Below are 26225 nucleotides of genomic sequence, written 5' to 3'. Positions count from 1 at the left end.
ATTTAGCAAATCCTGTGCTCAGATCCATCAAAGTTGTTGCTGCCTCTTCACACCCAGAAGCGACTTCTCCCTGCATCCCCCAAAACTAGGGTAAGATACAGCAGAGTTCAACCAGACCAGGCTTCCCTTCTTGAAAAATGCCTTACTCGGCACCAGTCTTGTTCTCTGGGATGACGTATCAAAACACTAGCAATGAGAACGAAGAACCTTTTTTTTCCAGCTTTATTTTTTTTCCTGTGAAAATGCAGGTCAAAATGTTAATTTCAAGAAATCACAGTTTTATAAAGTGTCATTCATTCGATACAAGCTAGTCATTCTATCGCCTTCACCCACACCAGTCCTGCCCATCCCAAAGAGATTATCAGCTTCATATTGCTTTGCCAACAGTGATTTTTCCAGACTTTCAGAAGGAGCTACACGACAAGAGCCATCTGTGTTTATCACTCCTACTGCTATTTGTCCTCCCTACCCTGAAGTGGGGTTCTGTCCTAAAGACTAGTTATGTTATTACACACAGTTTCAGCCAAATTTTAATGTGGATAACGAAAAGCTTTCCTGACTTTCTCTTCCATCAGTATTGCACAGCCAGCCTCGGTCTGGAAGCTGGACTTTTTATGCCTGTCACAGCAATAACGACCAGCCAAATTAAGAGGAAACTGTCCTGGCAGCAGGAGAGAGTCGAGGAGATCCCAAGCTGGTAGGTAGCAACACCATGAAAACTCCGGAGATACTCCTGAGAGCAGAACCACATTTCAGGACAGTAAGAAAGCACCAGTGGTTTGTGGTATCAACCGAAGCGTCTTTCCCATCCGTCAGGGACTGCTGACGCCACAGCCCGCTTGTCTGGCCGGCTGTCACGTAAGAGATTTGTTAGGTGGAAATCCGCAGCCTCACTTTCTCACTTGAGGTGGCAGCAAAATAGGACTGAAGGTTTTGGACAAAACGAACAGGATGGAGATACTGGCTAATGCTGGTGTGAGAGTACAGGAGAACACGGACATCTCCATCTACCCAACAGAGACATTCTGGGTTCGCAAGGGTTTACTGCCTTTCACCCATTCGTGTCGGTGGCCTGAGATTAACCTTAATGCTATAGATGAAACGTAAAGCTCAGAAGTCCTGCCAACAGAGGGCTGCTGCATCCTGCCCTGCTGCTCGGCAGAACTTGAGTCGAACCCCGATGTACAAAACCGTACACCTGGACATCGAAGCATTTTGCAGACAACAGTGAAAGCCACGAGATGCAGCCTTTGGGAAGGGAACAGACTATGCTTTCGTATTGACACATCACCAACAGCAATGTGTCATACTGACACATCACCAACAGACTCTTCTTAGAAACAACCAACAGTTTTTTTTCCTCCCCCCCTCAGAGGCAGCCTAGGAAGGGTGCCAGGCGTGGGGAGACCGGCTGGTGCGCTGAGCTTGGCAGCTCCCGGGAAGGCATTTTGATCCCTCCTGCTCCAGAGACTACAATTCTTAGTAGTTTATGGCATCTGAAAAAACAAAATCTAGCCAACCTACCCATTCCCCCCCACTCCTTCCTGGAAGAGATGTGCGTAATGTGTTAATTGTTTACTAAAAACACTCTTAATGTGGCATTTCAGCTATAATTAGATGTCTATTTTGGACAACGTATTAAGTGCTTTAGAACAAAAAGTGCTATAAAACTATACCCATAGTGGTGACAGGTTTAATTTTTCTTCAAGAGTTCCACTTTTTTATTGCATCACAACTTTAGTTTTCTGATTAGGGATGTCACTGCCTTGTGTACGAAAACCAGCTGATGTTCTGGGAGACCAAAGGGAAGGAGTATCAGTTGCTTAAGGAGCACCGGTCCTCAAAAAGGGAGGCCCAAGTGTAACTTTTCCCAGCTATTTTCTAAGTGAACTTCACTTGAGAAAACTGCAAACATTCCTGCCCCGTTGTGTCCCCCAGAACCAGCACAGATCCGGCAGGGCCTACCGCGCTTTTTGGGAACCGTTCCTCTACTCAGCCTGGATGTAGACAGCCCCTGCTCAGAGGCTGCTGCAGTTACAGCACACTGGAAGAGCCACAGCGCATCGTCAAGCGACCGTGATTTCCAGATGTGCAAGGACTTGGAGCAGTCCCGACCGGGTACACTCATAGCTTACACCTCCCGCCGGTTTTGTTCTGGGTTACAGAAGGGCTGACAACACCTGCCTGTCTGAATTTGACCCGTGCAGTTTCAGTATACTCCAAACAATTCACAAATCAGTAAAAAAAAGTTCCAAGCTTACGGCGTTGCGGGCCCAGCTGCCCATCCCACACATTTTGACATAAGGGGAGCAGTACGAAGCCTCGTGCCAGTCCGTAAGTGCTGGTGAAGACAGGCTGAGCTAACACACCATGCAGAACTGGGGCACTGATCTCCAGCGGAGGGGCCGAGCGGCCAGCCGGATTGATAGCTGGCAGTGAGATTTTATAAACGCCGCAGCAAAATTCAGCCCTTGTCTGAGCTGACTGAGCCGCCGGTCCTTCCCCCTCCAGGGGGAGCTGCCTGGACGGGACAGTTCAGGTGAAGTCCCAAGTCAGCGTGGAAAGAGGATGGAGGAATACAAGCCCTTCACCCTGCCCGCCAAGGAATACCCTCCTCCTGCCCTACCTGCCAGACCACGTTGGCAGCAACACCAGAGAGAGCACCAGCTCGTCAGCCGGGGAGGAGACCTGAAGATGAGAGCTGCAAGCAAAGCTCTTTCTGGGAACAAAGTTCTTTTCTGATTCAAGAAGGAAGCGTCTGCGGGGAAGGGTGGGAGGTGAAACCAAGAACCCAGCTAGTTACTGCTGTCGATTTTCCCCATGCAAAAGGCTTGAGGTAGAGATGATGCTGCCCAAAGCCTACAGAAACGTTAAGTTTTTCCTCCAGCTAGAAGGAAGTTAGCCAGCTCCCCTCGGCACAAACAACCACAGCTGCACTGAAGATACCCAACCTCCTCCTTTGGGCAAGCCCAGCAACCACTGGCTTCACCTCAGAGGCTGAGCAACAGTTCTCATCCAATCCTCCTCTTCTCCTGAAAAGCACAATCACATTCCTCTGAAAAGCAGGAATTTCCACCCACCATTCTCAAGCTGAACCTAACACTCACACCCAAAACAAGTAATTCCCACTGTTCTGGGGAACGTCTAAGCTCAGGACATGTCTTGGAACTGGATCAGAACAGACAACAGAAGTGAGGCCCGAGAGCAGTGAGCTGCTGAACCACTATCCTACTTCAGCACAAAACACCAGCAACTGCACTTGGTGCTCCACGGCAGGGGTGGTTGGAAGCTTTTGCAATTCCTTCTTTCAACAAGGTAAAAACCTCCAAAACAGGAACGGCTTCATGGTCTGTTCTCCAGCTGACCGTGTTTGACTCGCCATGTCCAGCTGACGCTGCAGTCAGGGGCAAGGGTGCACTGCAGCTCAATACCAGAGTCGGGGACCTCCATGTCGTAGTGAACTGGCTGGCCTTCTTTAGTAACCAGACTGAAAGCAGGGACTGGTATCTGTGAAGCAGAACAAACAGATCTGAGCGGCACTTCAAGTCTCTTTCAGAACACAATATCCCTCTGCCAAACCCAGCAAATAGCTTCCCAACCCAAGAAAAGCTCCTGGAGAGAGGCTTGTGCTTGGCAGGAACATCCTAACCTTCTCTCTTAAGAAAGTATCTCAGAAACTGAACTAGGTAGCATTCACCCTGCTGCCGAATCGCCTCACCCAAGTTTTTGACCATTGCTGGTCGTTCCTGAACTGCCCATGTTCGGGCACTGTGAATTCCTCTGCAGGCTAGCGATATTTTGCTTTGCAACGTCCAAGAGAATGAAGTACGCCAAAGAGAACCACTAACACATTTTCTGGACTTCTGCAACCTCTTTGTTTAGAGACGATCACCATGTTTTACACTCAGATGAGTCACAGTCCCACAAACACTCAGGAGCTTCTTTCAGGGACTGCCAAAGAGACCCACAGTGAGGTTCCCTGGAGTCTGCCAGTATCTCCTCCAACCTAAGAAGTTGGAAGCATCACAGCCAAACACAGCCCATTTCCCTTAGCTGACATTACTGCTCTTGATGAAAAAGCCATATGGTGATTCTTCTTTAGGCAGAGGGGAAAGAATTTATCATTGTAGTCAAGGAGAAGGATTTTTAAGCTGCAGCATAGGTACTTTCTAAGATGGAGATCCCTATGGTCCCTATGACAGTTAGCAATGGCTTATGATTCAGAAAACATCTTCTGGTATCACACTCGTAACAGCAGCACCGAAGTTACGTTACCAAATGTGTCATTAGGATCCCTGAATGGACGTCTGGGTCACTGTTTTTAAGGCACTGTGAGGCTGCATTTTGGAAGAAAGTGCTTCTCAGACAAAATGCCATACTTAACCCCCAGCCTTGTGTCTCACCTGGCTGCTTATCCCAGTGGCAATGTCTCCCACCTTTGTCCTGTGGAAATCCCTGATGTGTAAATTTTCTCCACTTAGCAACTGGATCTGGATTTTCACTCCTGTAACGCACAAGAGAAGTCATTAACTTCTGCTGTAGGCATAATGACTTCACAGTCCAACACAGAAAAATTGACTAGCAAGGCACATACATCAGAAGAATTCATTTTTGTCATTAAGCATTTAATTCATGTAGGTCTTCTGCTGAGCATGGAGGCTTGCCGAAGACAAAAGTGACTCACAGAGCAGAGCTGGATTTAGCAAGAAAGCAGCTGAAGAGATGTATTGATTTGCACAACATGCCCTCAAAATGACTTTGTAGACATTTGCGGTTATGAAGCACGTATTCTTGCACATAGCAGTTGCACGAGGCAAGGCGTACAAAGCTGAACCAGACTCCGTGTGTTCCGGAACTTCTCTGGCTTTTACCAGACTATACAGACTTGAGTGCCTTCACCCATCTATGACTGGGGCAGACTGGGCCTCTTGACAACCCACGTGCTTTTAGGAGGGTCTGTGCTGACACAGCAACTGAAGGATAAGAAGAGCTCAAAGACTCCGTGTCCCAGACCCTCTAGATACTGAGAAAATTATACTTGACCATTTAGCCAAACTTTAGAACTTCAGACTCACCGTTGAAATAGCTGGGAGTGTCTGTGTGCCGACTGCGGTTCAGCAGGTTGTTCCAACTGAAGCTCTGTCCATCTGTCTGGCTGTTCCAGGAATGAATCCCAGAGCTCATAGTGTCCCTCAAGCTATGAGAAGCCTTCATGGAGTTCTGCAGAAGAAAGCACAGGTTTGTTAGAGGCTCCTAAAGAGAATTTGCTTGCATGAGATAAACATTAAAATAACCTCAGGAAGAAAAAAGTAGAAATCCGCAGGGATCTAGACTGGGCCTTGAGTTACTCAACATTTACCTGCCATCTAGAAAAGGGGATGAATAGGAATGCAACAGTTTGCAGACATGGTAAGTTATTCTCAATGGTCAAATGAATAATCAGCTGAAGAGCTGGATGAGGAAAAAAAAAGGGCTTTATTGTACTTAGTGAGACGAGAGTAAAGCATCAGATAAAATTCTAATATCAATAAGTGACAAGTGACACCCAGGAAAAACAGTTAAATGTACAAAAACAACTACAGACCCCACATTGCTGTACTGCTTAGGAAAGTCTATACTATCTTAGAGTCAGAGAAGGTCGATCTGACAACATCAGCATAGTGGTAAGTACCAGTCAAGAGTCAAATTAAATGTTAGGGTCAGATTAGGAGGAGAAAAAAAAAAAAAAAAAAAGGCAAAAAAGCAGAGTCGCATCCCCAGCTGTACACCACGCTGTGTCAACAGCTGAGCTACTGTACAGAACTCTGCTCAATCCTCCTCAAAAAGCATTAGAAGGCTGAGAAGGGGAACAGAAATAGGAAACAGAGATGCTCACAGTCCGAAATGACTCCTGTAGATGGCAGGCTACACAATTTTGGACTCTATGTCTTTGAAAACAATGATTGAAGGGCTTACGTCCTTCCCTGGTTCAACAAGGCTTATTCAGTGTTTCTCACTGGTATTCCCTACCTTATGAACACCAGAGACAGAGCAAACAAAATTAATTCAACTTAGTATTTAAGTAACTTCGACTATGTAAGTCATAGTATGAAGGGGTTCAAAGTTGTTCATGGAGAACAGATCCACAGGCTGGGTCTCTGTTCTTCTGCCCTATTCTCTGGTCTTTCCCTAAACATCCCTTCAGTGGCCATGGCCAGGAAGAAGACCCTGGGCTGCACGGCCATTTGGTCCACCTTGGTACAGCTCCTACGCTCATCACTGCTTCTTTAGTTGCTTTCTTCTGCATGAAGAGGGCCAAGGCTGCTGAGATTTTCCATCTCCACACACTTGATGCTTACTGTGAGTATACTACTGTCCAAGAACAAAGATTTCTTCCCAAGGTACTCTCCAGCAAACTGGGTGTCAAAAAGCAGCAACAAACGTGAGAAACTCCAGATGTCCATTGCTCACAGCTCCTAGTCTCCCTGCGGTGGCTACCCTGCCACCCCCCACCACAATAACACGGCTAGCATCCGCTGATACCTTCTCACTGGCATCTGACACAAACGGGCTGTCGATGCTGAGGCACGAAAGCATTTGTTCTTGCTCTTCCAGCGAGTAAGGCTGTGAAAGGCTGTTCAAAAACAGTTCTGCAAGCAAAGGGAAAGAGAAGGAAGACATTTCCAGTGATTCCTTTCATGCCTCACTGCTCTAATCAGTTACTGCAATTAATACCCAAAGCTTCTTCAGCATTATCTAATGAACATTGATATTAGTGTTCGCAAAACACACGACACACAATTCCTCTGCTAAGTAGAGGCTATGGCCACCACTGTGAAAATAGGGAACCTCAGCCAGAGAGGACAGATGAATTGTGCAACGACATGCAAAACGCCAGGGACAGGACCAGCACCCAGAATTTCCCAGTTCTTTCCTATTATGTCCCCTACCAGTCTTCATCCTAGATCCATCCACATCATACCCAGGGAAAAGTCAAACTTATGTGTTCAACTCCTGCAGTAACTTGCACTGATAATATCCAGACCTGACAAGGCTGTTGAAGATCCAAAGCCATTTGGGAAGAAAGCCGGCCCTCAGCAACCCCTAAAATGCCATTCCTGAGTTCTGTGGCAAGTTACATTTCAAGACACTTTTTTCCTAGCTTGAAGTTTTCGATTCATTTACAAAGACTAGAAAATATGGGATAAAAAAAGTGAAAGGTTGAGTTTTACTGAGGCAATGGAACTGGACTAGTACTTCACTGATTTTCACACTGAACTTACTGCTGGTTTTCAAATTCTGGATTGCTGCTGGTTAGCAAATTCGTTGGCCGGTGGCTACGGGTTTTCCAATGCCCAGAACAAAACAGTTGCAGAGTGATTTTAACTACACTGCTTCGTTTGGCATCTCCCATCCAATAGGCTTATCCTCTTATTAAAAGAGTTATGTTTGAAAACCTAAAATTTCAGATGAAGATGGAATTGCAGACACTGTTTATTCGGTGCACATAAGCACAAGTCTGAAACTGGCTGTTTTCTGAGAGGTTCCTGCACCGCTCACAGAAGTTCGCTCCACTGTTCAGAGAGTGGAAGGAAATCCTGACCGCTACCTTTGTGGCACATTTAATTGATTAAGAACTACTAGTTTTGGTAATTTCAAGGAAGGCTGAGCAATTCGTGTAACGAGAGAGAAACTACGAACAAAATGACATCCAAGCTCAAAAACCAGAAACAACTGTCAAGAGGCCAAAAGAAAGCAGCTGTATTTTCATCATGCTCTCAGGCAAAAAGCTACATTCCCTACATAGCACATCGCTTACCTATTTCCAGCTGCTGAAGCTCTTGTTCTGAAATGGTGGTTGCTCTCTCCACATGGCCACAGCTCTTCAGGGGAAGAGGAGTCGAGGAGAGAGGTGGAGGATCCCAGGTCTCAGATAATTCCTTGCACACGTTCCAAGGGGTTCCCTCGACCTCCTCTGTTTGCTCCAGAGACGGTGGTGGTAGGACTGGGCTCACACAAGAAACTTTGACTGGCAATTTTGGGTCGGAACCAGTCTCAGAAACTGGGCTCACTGTGGGGGACAGGGACGTCTGTGGATTGTTTTCTTTGCTCAAAGATAAATGTCTAGGCTCTCTGTATTCGCCTTTCCAGGGACTTGTTACACCTCCCACTATAAAAACAAAAAGCATATAAACGTGATCAAATAAAGAAAATAAAAAGAGGCAAAAGTTTTCCTTCACAATAAGAGTTTCTGAAGCGTATCTTGCTGTAAAACGCCCAGCTTCTTCAAAAGCCAAAACCAGATCACCTCTACAAATTCTTCCTGTACTACAGAACCTTTCAGCAGGATTAAGCTGAAATAAATTACGGATAGTCTTAGAGGCAAGGCTGGACCACAAGTATGAGTTACGGTTCAGGATGCAATAAACCTCTGCTTTCAGTTTTGCTGCATACCAGGCTCCAGCTCACAAGATGCAGTTGATATTTCAGCTGAATATGAGCCCAGCCACAGAACACACCTTAATAAACCCACATAAAGCACAACATCATCTACTTCAAGCAGAGAAGGAAGAAAGAGCACGTGACAAGCACACCGGAAATTTAAATTTATTTGGGTGAGAAACACCCGGGTGCGGGCAAAAGCTATCAACCCAAAAATAAACATCAATGCTGAAGCCTGTGCAAATGATATACTGAACAGTAAAACATGCTGATATTTCCCACAGGACCACTCTGACATAACTAGCACTGGCCACTTTACCAGTGCGGACAAGAAGCTTTAGATACAGGACGTTTCTACCTTCTTCAAGTGCGACGCTGGTCTTAGTTTTCAGTTCAGACGCAGATGCTCTTTGAACAGGCTCTTTCTCCAGACCCATTTTAATAATCTCAGCAGTGAGAGGGTTGCAGGAAGGTGGAATTTCCCTCAGAGGAGGTGGCTCTTTAGCTATCTGTGTAACAAACAGGAAGTGAAAGAAGTTAGACCAGAGAGGCTTCATTTGATTTCAGAAAGGTTCTTCCCACCCTGAGAGCGTTTCCAACTGAAATTAAATGAGAGACCTAAGCAGTAATTTTATTACAGCTGAATGGCTAAAAAGTCACACCCAAGTCATGAGCAGGATATGAAAGAAACAGCCGTAGCATGTGTAATACACAGCAGACTGAGAGGCGTAAGAAATGATCAGCTTCCAAAGCAAGGCTGGCATCATCGTAAATGCCCAGCTGGCTCTCAGCCAGCCTTCCTGAAATGACTGCTCTCTAGCTAGGTATAATGAGATTTTGCAGGCTTACGTACCTCTTACTGCAGCTCTGCTGGTTCACTCACCTTTAGACAGAGCGGGTGATTGTAATACTGGGTCCAAGGGTGGCACCCATTAAGCATGTGCAACATCATACAGCAGCTGCTCCAGACATCCACTTTGGAGTCACAACGCTTTCCCATGACCACCTCTGGAGCCATGTGAGTCTCCGTGCCAGGCACATAGTTCCCTAAAACCATTCAAATGAAAACTCACTGCATGTAAACTAGACGATTGTTTCAGTGCGACTGCTGGGAAGCCTCCTTATCTTTTCAGTTAAAGTGCGAAACAAGTCACCTTAACCCAAAAAGCAGCAATGTCTGCTCTTATAAGCTGTTCGAAGGCTACATCTCCGTATCAGTCTCATCCCGTATACACAGAATAGGTATCAAGCTCCCCTTCCCAGTAAATCTGGGAGGCAAAACATGACGCTGCATTAAGAAGCACTGAAAAGTTTAACTGCCCAAAAGTCAGTGAGGAATTTTGCATTGGTGGAGGTCAGGATTCCTCCCCAGCTGTTTAGTGAGGTTACACGACCAGTCAGAGTTAGATTTTTAAGTTTCGCTGTGGTTTCTTGCAGGGACAAAACACTGAATGTAGTACGCTGACATACAGCCTTCTAGACTGGGAGATAAGGACCACCTTCCAACCGTAAGTTCATTTGAGCTGTCAGCGGGATACATTACAGTAATATCAATAAATGCGACACTATGAGCAACGTTAAGTCTGGAAAATACGGTTGCTTGCAAATTAGCCATATGTAAATGTTCAAAAAGAAAGAATGAGTCAGTAGGGCAATTCTTTAGAATTGCAGCAGAAAATCCTTACCTGTGACCAAGCACTTTCCCAGGCCATCTGGATGAAGGTGAGCAGAGTGACCAAAGTCACACAGAAGAGCCCTGCTTCCATCATCAGACAAGAGCACGTTTTCCGCTGTCAATGAGAAGTTTTTAATTAGTTAGTCTCCTTTGTATTATGGTCACTGAGATGGAAAAAAAAGTCAAAAGCCCACAGAACTACAGGTTTTTGAGCCCAAACCAAGTTCTATTACTCCTGTGGAGTGTCACTGGCTTAAGCAAGTACACGGCTATAATTATTTCTACTTACAAGCTACCAATTATCTGCCCTGGAGATTCCTCTATCCCAGTGGCGGGGCGGCCTGGGCAAACGGCCTGTCAGACCCACCGGATGACAGAAAGAAAGAGGTGACAAATATGATATGCCCAGCTGTTTAGAACCAAGTTAAGCTCTAATCTCAATGCAGAGCTGAAAATCTAGTACATAACCTTTTGCCACTCAGTAACAATCTCCAAGCAGGTTGCCTCTTGTAAGAAAAAGGGAAGAACAAGGTACCTTAAGCACCATCCTACCTTTTACATCTCCATGGAGAATGTTTTGCGCGTGAAGATACTCCAAACCCTCTAATGCCTGGCCCAAATAACTGAGGGCTCTGTCCTCTGGCAGGCAGCCGCTCTGTTTAATTAGCTGACCTAGTGAGCCACCTAGAAAGGAATCCAGAAAGTCCACATTAGCTTATCTTTAAATTCTTCCCGGCATCATCAGCGTTCCTCGTTGTTTCTGATGAAGAAATGAGAACTGCCAGGTCTGACAGCCCTTATCTTCCACACATGGGTCTGTTCCTTTTGTTTATTCCCAGAGTTCTTACTGCCCACAGAAACTGGCCTCTTTCATGAAGCCTTTTGCTTAGTGTCAATTAACCGTGCAACTACGCTGTGATCAGATCAAACATTTCTAGGTGCTACTGATCACCAGCCCATTCTTCACAGGCTGTGTTTTCCATGGTCCTGGGTTTTTCTTATACAGTATCGCCCGTCCCAGTACAATGTGCTTTACATGGTGCCATGCAAACAAACATGAAAGCAAAAAACAGCATCAGCTGTGTGTTTTAGCGAGAATTTGTAGCTGCTGTTAAGAGACACACATCTTGAACTCGAGTGAGGCAGAACTGGAAATTATTCCCCCCATTGCTACACACCAGCAGGGGTTACACATACCTACCCCAACCCACTCAGGAATTAATGATAGGAACGCTCTGGATACATCAAAGAATTAACAGATTTAAAATTGGGGCAGGAGGAAGAGGAGATCAATGGCCACTGCATTCAGCAGTTACAATGGTGCTTCCATTGCGGTTGTTCCTTTCTCACCCTCCATCAGCTTCATGAAGATGGTCACCCAAGGTCCTTCCTTCACAGCTCCATACAAGGGGACAACTTTAGGACTTGTTATTGCAGCACACGTCGTTAACTCCTCTGCACGGAAGTGTTCAACTTGTACCTAGAGAAACAAAGAAGAAGCACTGAACCAATTTTGTGACGAATCCTGACAGCATTGTCCCTCTCTGATGCTTGGCTCAGAGTGTCCTGTGCTGTTTAACAGCGGAGGCACAAGGATGACCTTCGTTAACAGAAATCAGTGGGCACAGCAAGAAGTGGGAACACTCAGAACGATTCTGAACAAGGACGATGAGAGTCCCTAAATCCTCAGTGTCTGAGGAAAGTGAAGATTTGTCAAAAAAGATGCCAGGTTGCAACACCTCCGGCTTATAGCTGAGTACTGGTAATCTTCAGGAGGAAGGTAATTTCTGTCTTGGTTAAAAAGATAACACTGACAACTTAAGCATTCTGCTTTCATGAAAGAGGAAAAAAAATTAAGGATGGTGCAGTACTTGGCAAAAATAAAATTCCCCCAAAACAGGAGGGAATATGAAATATGGCCACAAGCAGAGATCTCCACTATCACCTTTTTAGGTGGTACTCGGCCTGCACAGAAAAACGGTTAAAGAAAAAACTCCATTCACCAAGTTCAGCCAAACAAAATAAAACAAGAATTTGCTAAAGACCAGAAGGAAAATATGAGTCATTAAGATTCTGGTGGGAAAAGGATGTATCAGGTTTCTTCCCTGACAGCAATCCAGCTGTAGCCAGTTTTCTTTAATCTCAAGAATTTGGAGAGCAGGTGCTTACAACACCACCTATGGTGAAAGGTCAGGTAGTCCCCTTCTAACACAGGCAGACAGCAGTAACTGAAGACAGTTACTGACGTAAAATGAGATATATCGCAGTTAAGTGTTCGACTTGCATGTTAGAACTCACTGGTTTAAGAGTTTGGTCTGAGAAGATGTATTTCTGATCCACAGAAGTATCCTTTGAAATCCTCCAGTGATTAGGAAAAAAAAAAAAAAATTGACATTTTGAAAGACTTCGGCTTCTCCTACTCTCATGTCTTCCTTTCCAGCACAACCACTCCTCCTTCCTGAAAACACACCCCACTGGTAACAGCTGTTTCTCCTAAGACTGCGTATTTGTAAAATGGATAATAAATTTAAGTAGTTACACACTGTCAAAAAACAAGCTGGTCATGTTGCCACAGAAGTCCACATCTAAAATGTGAGGATGCAGAATAGGAAATAATTTCCTACATGCTTTAAATATGTTTGCTTCTATACAGCTGACAAATGAAATGGTTAAAAAACTGGACAAGCTGGCTTAGCCTCGCCACTTGCATCTTTCCACAGGCAATACATCAAGTTGAGACCAATGTAATCAAGAAAAAGCAAACATTTTAAATTGAAAAACGCAAGTTCCAATTCTTTTTGCATATAATATTTTTGTACTCAAGACAAATGCTTCCCACTCACTTTTTGAAGTTTTCTGTTGGAGTAATGTGAGAAACATCAGTTCACGGAGGTGATGAAACTATTCAAGTGTTAAGTTCAAACACAATAGTTTACATTCTCATCATCTACTTGCATTATCACTCTGCCTTCAGCTCTGAGGCCCCCCCATGGCTGCCTACAAATCAATACCCCGATTCAAGTTATATTCCACACGCTTCATACATCGTATGACAATGGCATATCTTGGCGTACAATAGATTATTATGCCAACTTCTGGAAAATATACATCCTTTGCTGCACCTGTAACAGAATCACCCCATTACAACGTGCCAGTATTGCATATGACGCTCACAGAGCAGAGGAAAGCTCTCTCCGTTTTTTGAGTGCCTACCAACCGCCTTATTTTTTTCCTACTTCTTTCCTTTTTCAACAAACACCTGCCATGTCACCATTTGCACTAGACGTGTTTTAAGATGAGAATAGTTAGATAAGCAGAGAACTCACACAGCCGTTTCTCCCCCGCAGTCACTAGGAGGACACAGTCTTTCTGAAATCTCTACTCTTTCGGTCTGTCTCAGCACAAGATCCCTTGTAGCACGCTTTGTAGGCCAAACGAACCTATTTCTGGCTGCTAAGCTTGACCCCCCGTGCACATACAGGTTCTCCATCTGCTGCTTCTCTCCATGCCATCACCTTGAATTTTTTCCTTGGACATAACCACAGCAGCATTTCACTGTGACTGTACAATAAGGTGCCTACAGTCCACGGCAGCTGGAAGAAGACTTTTTCTCCATACGCCTTCTCGTGTCAGGAAACCCCCCCTTTCTCACACATAATTACCTTTTTGGCAGCACACTGAAATCCCGTCTGTTTGTCCTCAATTTTGTATACTTCTCCAAAAGAGCCAATGCCCAAAGAACCGTGACACTTGGTCCAGTGAACCTCTTCTCGGTACTCATAATCCACCGGCTTTAGTTTCTGGAAGTTAAAATCAGAAAACAAGATGAAGCAAGGACAGAAACATGTAACTGTTGAGCTCCACAGACACAGACCAACATTTTCAGAAAAAGCACAATGATATATACCGCCGCAGCTCTCTCAAAATCCCTGCACAAAATTACTTCTGTCACGGGCTTGAGACGAAACGATATGGGAGGATCTACTTGATTTCTGTGGGCTCTGTTTGATCTAAATGAGTGCCCCCCATTCTTGTAAGAAAGGCCACCAGTATTTGGATAGCTTTGGGGCTCCAAACCATTCCCTTCACATGCAGGACATAACTACGAAGCTAAATCCTCCAAACAAAACAAGATTCATGTGACTAAATGTAGACATCTATGTGTGAGCTAAACCTTTTTTATAGTCAGTAGACTGAGATTGTGCCTTAGGTCCCAGTGTAAACATATTCAGGCAGGTAAGCGACAGCTTGAACTCTACCGACAATACCGACAGGGCCACACCGATTCCAGTGAAGAGCCCTCTAAGAGGAGTTTAAGGTGGCAAGGGAGAACCGAATTCAGAAGAAATGAATCATGCCTCTACGATTTACATTCATTTGCTATGCCCAAGCCCTGCGTTTGGCAAGGGAGAACAGGCGAGTTGCTGGCTTCCTACCAGAGGCAGCAGACGTGCTTTTTGCACCTTCACCATCTACACGTCCCTGGTTTCTGTCTGTGTCACAGGCAAGGTCATCTATAGCCAGTAAAATATTGCAGCCTGTTCACCTGAATGGATTGGGTTCTTTCACAGACAAACAGAGAAGACATGTTGGAAGACTGACTAAGCACAGAAACGGTTCTCATAGACAAGCACGCGTATTTTGTGAACGAGCGAACAAATTAGAGCCACCAATCAAAGACAGGGCTTCATATCCTTCAAAAAACAAAACCGCATCTTTAACTGGCAGTCTTCAACCATATCAAGAAACTCTGCCTTCCACGACACTAGTGTGTAGGGTCAGAAGATCACCTCATTAAGTAGCACGCCTTCATTTTCATCTGCTTCATGAAATTGTTCCTTCGGGTCCAGACCACCTCCTTTCCACGTCTTGGCTAGGCTGGCTAAATTCTGTGGTTCACCAAGACTCACGCTCCCCTTCAAGGCATCCACCAAGTATTCTTCCACAGAAATCTTGTCCAAACTGGTTTTCATGGACTGGTTGACGCATTTGGGGAAACTGTATTCTAAGTTTAGGCCAGAGAAGCGATGCTCACTTTCTTGATAGTTGAGGTCACCGTGGAAGTACGTCTTCAGAGCATTAAGTTTCATGGCATGGAGAGGACTGTCCAGATGTGGGAAATGAGGGGGTATTATGTTGTAGGGAAAAGGATGGAGAGTTTCAGGCTGTGGAACACTGTCCCTCTGATAGTGCCGTTTCCAAACATGATTAAGGCACTGAATAGGGCTTATCAACTTGTGCAGTTCTGTTTTGTACTGGCTCCTTGGTGAATGGAGTTTGCCCGCGGACAGAACTTTCTCGGGCTTCTCAAACGGTAGCGGGTCATAGGCCAAATCCTTGTTAAGTTCTGAAACCCAAAAATTGTTTCTGTAAAGAGTATTTTGGTGTGATTCATCCTCCTAGAAAATAAAACAAAAGAAAACAGCTGAGCAGGAACCTCACTATAGCCACCCAAAATTCAACCAAGCATTGTTCGGAGTTTGCAGGGGTCCCAACAGTACAAAAGGAAGGTTTAAGGCTTCTCACCTGGACGGGAATTGGGGTGCAGCTCTCTTGTTCTGGAGTTCTGGGACCTTGCCTGCCAGCAGCCACTGTTGGTACTTTCAGCTTGGATCTTTTCTTGTGACGTTTCTTTTTCGTCTTACCACGATGCCTCCCCCTCCAACAGGTAGGTGCCATCTTCCCCTCCGTTGCGTGGGCCACATTGTTAGGGATTTGGTCGAGACTGTCTGACCGGCTATTGGAAACCAAAATGCATGAAGTCTCTTAGATCTGACGGTGAAAGCACACCTCCAGTTAACAATTATGACCAACAGAACAAGAATGAGAATTAGCAATTCTGCCTTCTGAGATTTAAAGAATAGAGAACGACAACATAACTTCATGCCTTCTAATACGCAGCATTGGTAACTTCGATATCAAGGCACAGTAGTGTATCTGGCATTGTGAGACAGAAATGTGGGGGGTGAGGAGGGGAGCAAAGCATTAAGTCTCGCAGTATTTGCAAATTCTGCAAGGAACAGCAAGACTAGACAGCAAAGTAGAGGGAAAAGAACTGAATGTCTCCAGGTTGCTTTGAGACAGTTTGTTTCTATGATTTATAGCAAACACAGAGATTATGTATAAATGCAATCTATTTTTAAAAATTGTTAAAATTAATAAAAGTGCTTATAATATAAACGTCTACTCTATTTGAAAGGAAAATAGGCTTTGCACCAAAGAAAAGGGATGACTAAGTGCACTCAAATAAAATAGCTTCAGAAAGCCAAAATGTTCTGGCACGTACAGCTCAATCGATACGATTTCTAGGAATGCATATATATACAAAACAGCACTGGCCCGCACACCAACTGGGGGTCTGTACAAATAGATAAAACTCTCAGGAGGAACATTTGCCTGCAGTTATTCAATACCAATCACAGGAGTTAGATTTTTTTTTTCCTCAAGTTGTAAGAGAAGACAGGATATTTGATCTTCAAATGAAGAAATCACAATTGTTCTGCTGATCCATGCAGTATATCATCTGCCTTTACTGAACAGCGATGCAGTTCACAGCCAGCATTGCTCTCTCCATCTTTTCCTGCTGTTTCAGGGCACCACTGAGCACTACAACATCCAATAAGTAGAGTTCTAGGTGACGGCATTACCACAGTGCCTTGAACCTGAACACAGAGCTGGCGTGCATTCCACATAAAACCCCTAAGAAATGGCTCACTCTGCATTTCTTCGGTTGGTTCATGGGACAACGTCATAAAGTCAGCAGGCAGTGCCAAGCCATGTAGCTCACGAGGCCAGATTCAGTGTCTGAAAGCTGCCAGAAAACAGGCAGCACCTAATTCTATACCCCAGTCACCCACTTCAGGGAGCGCTGGAGCTGCTTAGTAAAGCTCCAGGGCTTAATAAAGCTCCAGTATGGGCCCCAATAGGGCACACATTCTTCATGAAGAAAAACTGGCTCACTACCAGATGACTTCAGAAAAGCAAGTCCTGGGCCTCCGTTTGTCCATCGCAACTGTTACTCCCCCTTTACCACTTTCAGCTTCTCTTCACAACTCTATTTCTGTTGCTGATGCTGTCATTAAGTAAAGGTTCTTCTCTCATCCCCTTTTGTTTATCCTCCCCAGAAACAAAGTAGTTCCTTTTTCTCATGACTACTTCTAGCAGCAGCCTAAGTTTCCCACAACTTTTCAAAGGGGATCGTGTAACGTGGTTTCAAAAGCATCAGGACAGTTCAGTTAAAAAAGACTGAAAGCTTTCCCTTGGATCCTTCTACTTCAAGCCCACGAACCTCAAAAAACGACTCAGTCATTTCAAAACAAATTTGACAACCCAGAAATCGAGGCAGAAGACAATCAGCAGGCATTGACAGTAAGACAATGCAAGGTGTTTTGCGTGGTTTGTGCTTAAAACTTCTATTTTCTTCTAACACAAACAGGTTTTGAGGAAGATGTTTGGGGAAAGACACACTCTTCCCAAACCTCAGACAGAAAAGCTAATTCAAACAGGAGTGCTTTTGGAAAAATTATTGTAAGCACACAGAACCAGGGTGATTTGGAACAAGTCAGCACAGACAACAGTGAAGGTGGGTAGTTGTGTTAAGGGGTCTCTCACCTGTAACGCTTACTATGAGCAATAAAGGATCTCTCTGATAAAGTGGGGCTGAACTCCTGACTGTTTTCACCTGTGTGAAAGAAAACAGGATCATCACATGTCTTCAATATCAGGCAAAGTCTCTCCTGGTAACAACCGGACTAAGAAACAACTCTACCAACTTGCTAAACCAAGCAGTGACCCAGACAAATCACCACACAGTCGTGCCACATCACCCACGCTACGTTCTTCCTCCCCCAGCATTCGATAGCTTCCCAGCACTGTGATCTCCTGATCCCCCGGCTCCTTCCCACCTGACAGCTCTATTTCGTTTGCTCTTCCCCCTTCTTTTAAAACACCTTTCAGAAGTCAGCCAAGAACAGATGACCCAGCAGGACACAGATTTATAGTCAAAGCAGCTAGGTGCAACGGCCACATGCTGTTCTGTTATTTATGCTTTCTTCAGTGGATGCTGCCACATTATTAGGAGATTTCATGAGCTTCCTAAATAGAGACTGGGATGTGTCACCAACTCCACCCCACTTGGGATTACAAATAGATTTCAGCTCAGGTCTCCAGGAGTGCGAAGTGAGTGAAATCTCATACTGCATTCCACATTCCTTTTTCTCAATGAAGAGCAGACCGCCCTGCTACTTACATTCTGCTTGGGCAATAATAGAAATTGATGCACAGCCTCCTTCTGTTTCTTCTTTTGCTGTTCCTTTGGTGATTACATCATTCAGGATTTTCCACTGACTGTGAAAGATGACCTTCTTTGAATCTTCTACTTTGCAAACACTGCTCTGCTTTTCACTAACTGTCTCGTTCAGCCCCTTGGTAGCTGTGAGCTCCTTCTTGTGCTTGACGGCTGGATCAGGAGCTCCTTGGCATGTAATTCCCATCACTGCCATTTCACAGGTTCAGAGAGTCACTGAGTAAGAATAAAAAAACAAAGCACAGCACTTGTCAAAATACTTAACTTCTCAGGCAGAAGCAGCTTCAAGTTCATGAGAAATATCAGGAGGCTGCTGAAGGAATCAGATTACTAAACAATTTCAACTAAATCAAGGTCCTACCCAACCTCTGAGCACGGAGCTGAAAAAGAACCCAAGACTGACAGCTCTCCATCCCTGACTTGTGCCACTGAAGATCTGAATAATCAATGTTATTCTCAGTACTAAAAATATGAGACCACACAGGTTTCAAAGGGAAATTTATTTCTTGGTATATTCCCTTAGCTTAAATACAAACAATGAAACCATATAGAAGAGGGAACTCTTGTGTCACTAAACAGGAAGAATATTCACCAATAAAAAGAAAAAAAAGAGAAGGCATGAAAGATTTTCTCCTAGAGTGCACCTAGGAGAAATTATGTTATGCTCTCACACCACATAAAATGGCCATAAAAGCCTGCTAATTGCTTTCTTCCTTGTACTCAGTCACCCTCAAATCCATGTCTCATTTTTCCTTCCAATGAAACAGGGCTAGACAATCAGCCTGCCCATACATAACTCCTCCCTCGCTCCCCTTCCTTCCCCTTAATCACCAATAACTTTTGAAATACTTGGTCGAGCCCGAAGAAAAGCAGAGCTCTTATGGTCTATCAGATTAACGCAAGTTGGTGTTGGATAGAGGACGGCGATGGCGCTGGAAAAGACGATCCCCTCGGCTTGGCAGCAGCTGGCGAGTCAATCAGCACGGGCTGCTCGCTGACCAGTTAGCGTAAATGTAGCTCCCAACAAGTCCCAGCACATGCCAAATCTTGGCCAGTTGGCAGCGCAGAGGAAGGTGGAAGGGAGCCAGGGGTGGGAAGGGAGAAGCATAAAGCAGCATGGAAGCAAGGCGCTGCGGGACAGGACGGGGGTATATCGTGGGGTGGCAGTCGGGAACGCGGGGAGTTAGGGGTTCCCTACAGCCACGCTGAACACAAGCCCACAGCAAATAAGGGCTTTGGTTTAGCCCCCGATGGGGGCTCACCGAGCCTCAAGCTCATCCAAGCCTCACCTTGGATTTCAGAAAAGTAAAAACAGCTGTTTTCTTTTAAACTGGTATATGCTCTATTGCCCCTTCACCGTAGAGGTCACTTCCTCGTGCCAGCCAGTCCTCTCACAGCTCAAGTGCAAAATCTTAAAATGAACATTTCTGTCACTAAACAATCCATGAAAATTCAAAAACCTTAGCAAACACTTACAGTCATTAAGTACCACGAACCCAATATAAGACTAGGAGGAGGGACTTTTGATCCGAGGCCAGCAAAAACAAGATCTCAGAACTATTACAGGAGCACATCTTTGAGGCTCATCAGTTCAAATCTGCACCAGGGATTTTCTTTTCTTTTTTTCTTTCCTTTCCACCCCCTCTGAACAGCTGCTTGGGGTGACAGGACATTTATTCTAACAGGCTCCTGGCAACACAGAGATCAATCAGGAAAATGACAAAACTAGTGGGTGCTGGGTGCCTAAAGGGCCGCCAAAGAAAGGGGAAGGGAGGCGTTTGGGAGCCAAGTGCATGAACCTTGGTGTGATGTGTAAATGAGTCACCTAACAACCTGGCAGGTATACAAGGCAAGTCAACAATGACCACATTCAGCGGCTAAACAGAGAACAGCTGCTGTGCAAAAGAAGTGCTGATGACAGTATCCCACTCATTACGCCCGACCCGCTCCCTCTCCTCTACAGAAATTATGTCAAATCTCAGTGCTGTAAAATAATCCCTTGGAGCAGCAGAAAGAGAGCCTGCCAGATGACTAACCCAAGCCACCAGTGACCAAACTGACAAGTTCAGAGCTATTTTTATACTCACTCTCTCCTGATTTGCATTAACTCTGTCTCTCCTTGCCCTCCCCTCACCTTCAAGGACCTTCAAGGTCTGCAGCCCAAACCCATCCCCATCACCAAAAAGTCTGTAATTCTACAAGTCGATCCTCAGCTTAGTTAAAAGACAACAGAGGGAGGGGAGAAGCAAAATTGCAAGTCCTTGTCGCCCTCTGAAATGGAAAAGAATTAACAAGGAAACATTACTGAGATTAAAGTCAACAAAGCACATACTTCACTTGCCGACTGAAAGAAAAAAAAAAAGAAAAAAGAGGTAGCTATTGTAAGCAACGTCCTCTAACACAGCAGCCGCCAGCGCTCTGACAGTTTAATGTGTGACTCAGGTCTACAAGGCTGTGTAGGCACAGAAGCTGCGAGCCCAGCCCAGTTTAACTGTTGCCGCACAATTTTCAGGTCCTTATAGGAATCAAAACCCCAACTATTTTTATGGTATGTACAACAAAGCATAGTTGGGAGAAGTTGTGATTAAAAAAAAAAAAAAATCATAACTTTTAAATACGTTTTGAAGCACAACTTCTCTTGAAGCTACATATTCAGAACTGAACAGGCTAGACTCATCTCTGTGCACTTGGAGGGGGCGGCAACCCAGAGAGGTGCAAAGCATTCGTAAGCCCCGTTAATTTGGACGTAGGCACTCGGTCTCTCAGGCCCAGGCCCCGTGCGCAGCCCTGCTCAGGGAAGCTCTAGATAAAAGGGAGCCTTGGGAGCAGTAAATGGGCACCTGAGGTTCCAGGGCAAGACCACTAAGAACAGGATTTACCCACATGAGACACGCTGGAGCTGCGGTTTCGGCTGCCTATTTACTTGCCACCGCTCCAGGATGAGCACAGCTTCCTGTACAGACATAAGTTATGTATGTGCAACATGAGGAGCTTCAAGTTATTGAGCTGGAAGGTGGCTGTTTCATACCCCAAACTGCTTCTCTGGTTTTCAAAACCTCCTCTCCCTCATCCAAGTCACTTAGATTCAACTGTAATTCTTGATTTCAATATCCCTGGCTTTCTTCCTTCTGTAGACATGTGTATGGACTCATTATTTTCAAGGAAGAAAGGGGAAGTCGGGTAATGATGCAGTAGATAAAAGTGAATACTACACCCCTAACCCACAATGGGCTTTTGCTAGCAGCGTTAAGGACCACTCCTTATCTTCACTTATGTTTTACGCTCACCTCTGTTTAACTAATGTTAGTTCTCACTGCTGTAAAAAAGAAAGTCCGTTTTTACAGAATGAAAGCCAAACACGGTATCAGTTGTGCTGTAGAGGCACTGGTCTGATGGCAGCGGCAACTCCTCCCTCAAATAGTGTTTGTGCTCCTGTGAGAAACTAATATACTGGATAAGGTCATCCGAAGCTTGTAGGGAGTCAGAACTAAGGAGACACTCAAACATTATTAATATAAGAGAGAACCATGTGCTTTCTGCTCCTTTAAAACCTCCTCCCTCCACCCTTCTCTAAAAAAGTGCCTGGTCACCCTCTTCAGCTCTTCCATCTCAACGGGAAGCTATTTGTAGCGGGGACCTTAAAAGAACATTTCTGTGTTTCGTGAAGCTACTATGTATATAGAAAGAGAGACTCATAGCTGGAAAAAAGTAATGCAAATACCTCTCCAGCACTAAAACGCTCTGCAGCACACCGTAATACAGGGTCCTGCTTGGTCTGCCCAGGTCAAATCTCCCTTGCCAACGGCTTTTTGGAGAATTTCAGTTAACATTTTGTGGAGTAGCCCACAGATTCGGTTAAAAAAGACCAGGGAAAGAGTTTTAAAATATACATAAGACTTCATAAGTCAGCTTCAAAGTATGCAGATTTCTTCTCCTAGTCTGAGTGCGGACGTTCAGCAGCAGTTTCACATTGACATTTAGTTTGAAGAAAAAAAAAAAAAAGAAGAAAAATCATGTTGTCTCAGTGAGGTTTCCCACTTCCTTATTGAGAAGAGTTTTATGAACAATGCATTAAGTTAGGTTAGCCTTCTCTTTTGCAGCTGCTACTGGTTTCTTACAGCAACACAACTAGCATTTTAGCAACGTTGCTTTGCTGACCACTACAACAAAGCAGCAGCTGGGAAAAGCCAGGAATTTATGCATCGCTAGAGCAGGGAATGTCAACCGAGAAGCAGAACGTACACCTTCTGGGGACCTTCCAGGCCTAACAACTGTCGGTAGGTAGCGAGAAAGCGCCAAGCCTGCAGCCAAAAGAACCTATCCAGGGTATTAGCTACAAAATCATCACACAAAGACATCAAACCTTGTCAAAAACCACGTTTCACCAAAGGAAAAAAAAAAAAAAAAAAAAAAAAGATGACACTTGTTAAAAAAATGAATCACACTAAAGATCTGGTTTGGGCCCCAAGGAGTAGATATCTACGTACAGCCCTTTCAAACCCCAGGCACCCTTTGTCCCTGCCTCCTCGCCGTTGTCCTTCTCTGCTTGGATGCTATCGATGAGCTTCCTTGCCTGCCCACGTTTCAGATGGAACTGAAATTAAGACGGTTCCGTTTTCGGCTGTGTCAGTTTAAGGCATATTATTGTAGCATGGGCCTGGGGTGGTTATTTAAACAAGCTCAGTGCTGTCAGCAAGGAGAAGTTTCAATTTGTGTCAGGAGGGACTTAAAAAAAAAAAAAAAAGAAAAAGTTGTAGCACTCAACACACACCCCTACCTTAAAACACACTTAAAGCCATTTTAAGTTAGCATGTTTAAGAGGAAAAAAAAAAAGACTTCCCTTGCGTATCTAAGAGTTCCAAAGTAAAAATAAATAGAATGCCTGACTGATTAAAATACTGGTGAGTCAGATCACCAGTTGCTATTCCAGGATGCTCACAGCCTTCACCTCGTCTTCTTTAACCAGTGTTATCCATTCGTCTGTAGAAGGGGCTCCTGTACAATCTTGTCTGGTTCCTCTCGGTCTCTCGCGTATTGTCGAGTCCTGCTGCACGCGGGTTTACCTGAAGATCGCCAGGTAAAGCTAAGCCTTCTATCTACACCACCACAGAACTGCCTGTTTGAAGGACTTCACTATCAGCCTTATGTTCATGAGTAAGTTATGTTACAAACGATAATAAATGTGTAAACATGTTCTTTAAAGTGGTTTGATAGTAAATGCTTCAAAAGCGTGTTTCAGCCATTGGTATTGCTTACTGTAAACATCAGGATAATGAGCTTCAACTGTCTTTTTAGTTGCCAGACATCAGTATATTGCAATAGTTTGGTTACAAAGTCTGCAGGAAAATATTTGACTGGGTTTAACCATCAGCAGAATTTCTAAATGTATCTAAACACACCTATTTTCATTTCCTCAAGTACAAGCTTGAGTACAACTCACCCCTTAACAACTCTTTTCATGTTGTTGAACAAAGATACGAACAACACCATTTGCCCAGAGTTTATAAACATCACCGCAACCTCATTCATTCACAGAAGTGGCTACTTTTTCCCCAACTGCTTTGCAAACAAGTATAACAGAAAGCATCAGAACAAACTTCAACCTGATAAGGTTTTGCTTTCCGGCCTGGCTTAGCTGTTCCCACGCGGGCGTTCAGGACACTGCTTAACGACATCCTGATTTTTAAGACCCACTTGTAGAGTGATGCTATTTCCTAAATTATAACAAGATGATATAATAAAGCACCTAAATGGACAACTTCCAACAATAACCACAAGCACACATTAAAATCAATTCTGCCCAAGCAGGCAGGACCGAGTGATTTTCACCAGTGATTACCACACATTGCTTTGCAGCTTGAAATTTTCAATCACATTTATAAAATGCCATGCAAGCCTACAAGGAAGCAGAAAGGCTGAAATGCCAGACAAAGCCAAAAGTTTTGAAAATATGAACTGAGCAGAGTAGTTTCTAACAGCCCATCTCAAGCAAACTCCCGTGAGACAAACTCTCTTATTAACTGCAGAAGAGAACCGCAACTGCCTTCTAGACAAGACGAGGTCCATATTCTTCAGGGCCCAGGGCCCTGATGTCACTAAACTGTGACCAGCAAAGCCCAGTTTCCTACAGATTAAAGTCCCACATGTCTCGCCCTCATAGGCCTCCTTCTGGTCCCCCCATGCATCCTCTTGATCTCCCTTCCCCAGCATCTCCAGATCCTTTCCTAACTCAGGTCTCTTTTACCCCGAGCCAGCTGCTCTTCTTGGAAATTGGAGATTTTTCTCCCTTCCAGACCTCTAACCCTCTGTCTCCACTGACAGATTTTGCTGACACTGGCCAGCAAACTTCAAAAGTCGCAGAAGGAAAGTTAAAGGTCCGGCACGGTCACATTTGCCTCTGTCCTCTTAGCGGCCAGCGTAATAGTTAGGCACCACATCAGTGTTACAACAAAAGCTCAGCTCTACCTTCTCACATTTAATGCTGAAATAAGATTTGGGACAGACGGTGGCAAAGTTCTTTAACTCCAGCGATGTTGGATCAGGTCCCGCAAATCCTTTAGGTTTTTTGGCTGTTACATGTCTGTTTGTTATAGTCCTTTTTCACAGCATGCTATACAAAGATTCACTCTCTTAGAGCAGTTAAAATTTAATAGTTAATAGCAAATGACTCATTCCAAAAGAATCTAGTGGCTGTGCCAATAACAGATTTTAACTTAGTTAAAAAGCAATAAAGCAGCACACTACAGACACAAATTTCAAAGCCTGATTCGATTATTCTTATCACTAATGTCACAGCAAAGAAGGTGCGAGTTATTACTCATAAAAGAGTTCAGAAAGCCAGCTGAAAAAGAAATTTAGACGTTGTTTATGGATGCTAGTTTCAGATTGCTGCTTCTTACATGTGCAAAGCACTGAACACATGTTTCTAATGTAACCGATTAAAGTAGACAGGAAGCATCTGAGATCAACCACAGCAGCAACTTATTAATCAGCAAAGAAGCATTTTAACCTTTTGCCAGAAAAAAAAAAAAAAAAAAAAAAAAGAAGTAAAAAAGTCGCGTCAAAGAGAAGCACTACGGCTAAACGTGCGAGGCGAGCAGACGGGCAGTTTAACTGAACTTCGGATCTTATTCAGTTGTGGATTTTGATGAGCTGATCTCAGGCCTGCCTCCCCCTCCCCTCTCCGGGGCCAGGGATCGCTCTGGGAAGCGGCGCCCAGCAACACCCCACGGCCACGGCAGAGTGCGGCTTCACCTCCCCTCGCCGGCGGCTGCTCCGGGACCGGCGCGGCTGGCAGGGAACCGGGGAGCCCAGGGGCCGAGCAGAGGAGCGTCCCAGCAGCCAACTGACAGCTACGCTTTCAAAAAACCCGACGGAGGGAGCCTCAGCGCCCCGCGGCGATGGGGGCAGTGCGCGCCGCCGCGGAGAGCGGGGCCCGGGAGGAGCCCGTTAGCCGGCAGGAACCGCCCGCCGCTCCCCGGTACTCCCGGGCGGCCAGGGCCCTTCCCGCGGCGGGCGCCGGCTGGGGGCGGGCTCCCCTCCCGCCGGGGCCGGGCGGCGAGCAGGGGGCTCCCTCACCCCCCGTCCCGGCGGCGGCCGCGGCAGCAGCGGGCCCCCCCCCCCCCCAGGCCCTACCGGAGGGACGCGCTCCACGGTTCCCGCCCCGAAGGCCCCCCCCCCCGCTCCCGCCCCCGCGGCTCCGCGCCCCCCGAGCGGCCGCACCTACCGCAGCGGCCCGGCCCGGCGCGGCCCCTCAGGCCTCCTCCGCGGCGCCCCGCTCACTGACAGGCGGCGGCCAGCGCCGGCCCCGCCCCTCCCGCCGCC

General features: G+C 45.4%; 1 protein-coding gene across 6 annotated transcripts; it reads right to left on the bottom strand.

Moving 5' to 3' along the window:
- Nucleotides 1–214: 214 nt before the first annotated feature.
- Nucleotides 215–26225, bottom strand: MAP3K14 (mitogen-activated protein kinase kinase kinase 14). 6 transcript variants are annotated; one of them, XM_087770311.1, is made up of 16 exons: nucleotides 26128–26225; nucleotides 18345–18617; nucleotides 17708–17777; nucleotides 15623–15833; nucleotides 14887–15495; nucleotides 13759–13896; nucleotides 11447–11576; nucleotides 10649–10780; nucleotides 10107–10211; nucleotides 9305–9468; nucleotides 8780–8930; nucleotides 7799–8149; nucleotides 6523–6629; nucleotides 5076–5220; nucleotides 4404–4504; nucleotides 215–3507 (listed from the first exon to the last, which is right to left on the bottom strand). In XM_087770311.1, the coding sequence occupies exons 2-16, from the start codon at nucleotides 18595–18597 to the stop codon at nucleotides 3343–3345; spliced, it is 2832 nt and encodes a 943-aa protein (XP_087626437.1). In that variant the 5' UTR covers nucleotides 18598–18617; nucleotides 26128–26225; the 3' UTR covers nucleotides 215–3342. The 6 variants fall into 6 exon arrangements, with proteins under 6 accessions (XP_087626437.1, XP_087626441.1, XP_087626443.1 ...); XM_087770315.1 differs by having other exon boundaries at nucleotides 26124–26143; XM_087770317.1 differs by lacking the exon at nucleotides 26128–26225 and adding an exon at nucleotides 25656–25674.

This window comes from Nipponia nippon, unplaced genomic scaffold (genome assembly GCF_047370975.1).
Source record: "Nipponia nippon isolate SJK-2023a ecotype South Korea unplaced genomic scaffold, ASM4737097v1 scaffold_32, whole genome shotgun sequence".
In the NCBI taxonomy this organism is placed as follows: Eukaryota; Metazoa; Chordata; class Aves; order Pelecaniformes; family Threskiornithidae; genus Nipponia; species Nipponia nippon.
The sequence above is the reverse complement of the archived record's forward strand: the minus strand, read 5'-3'. Positions and strand labels throughout refer to the sequence as shown.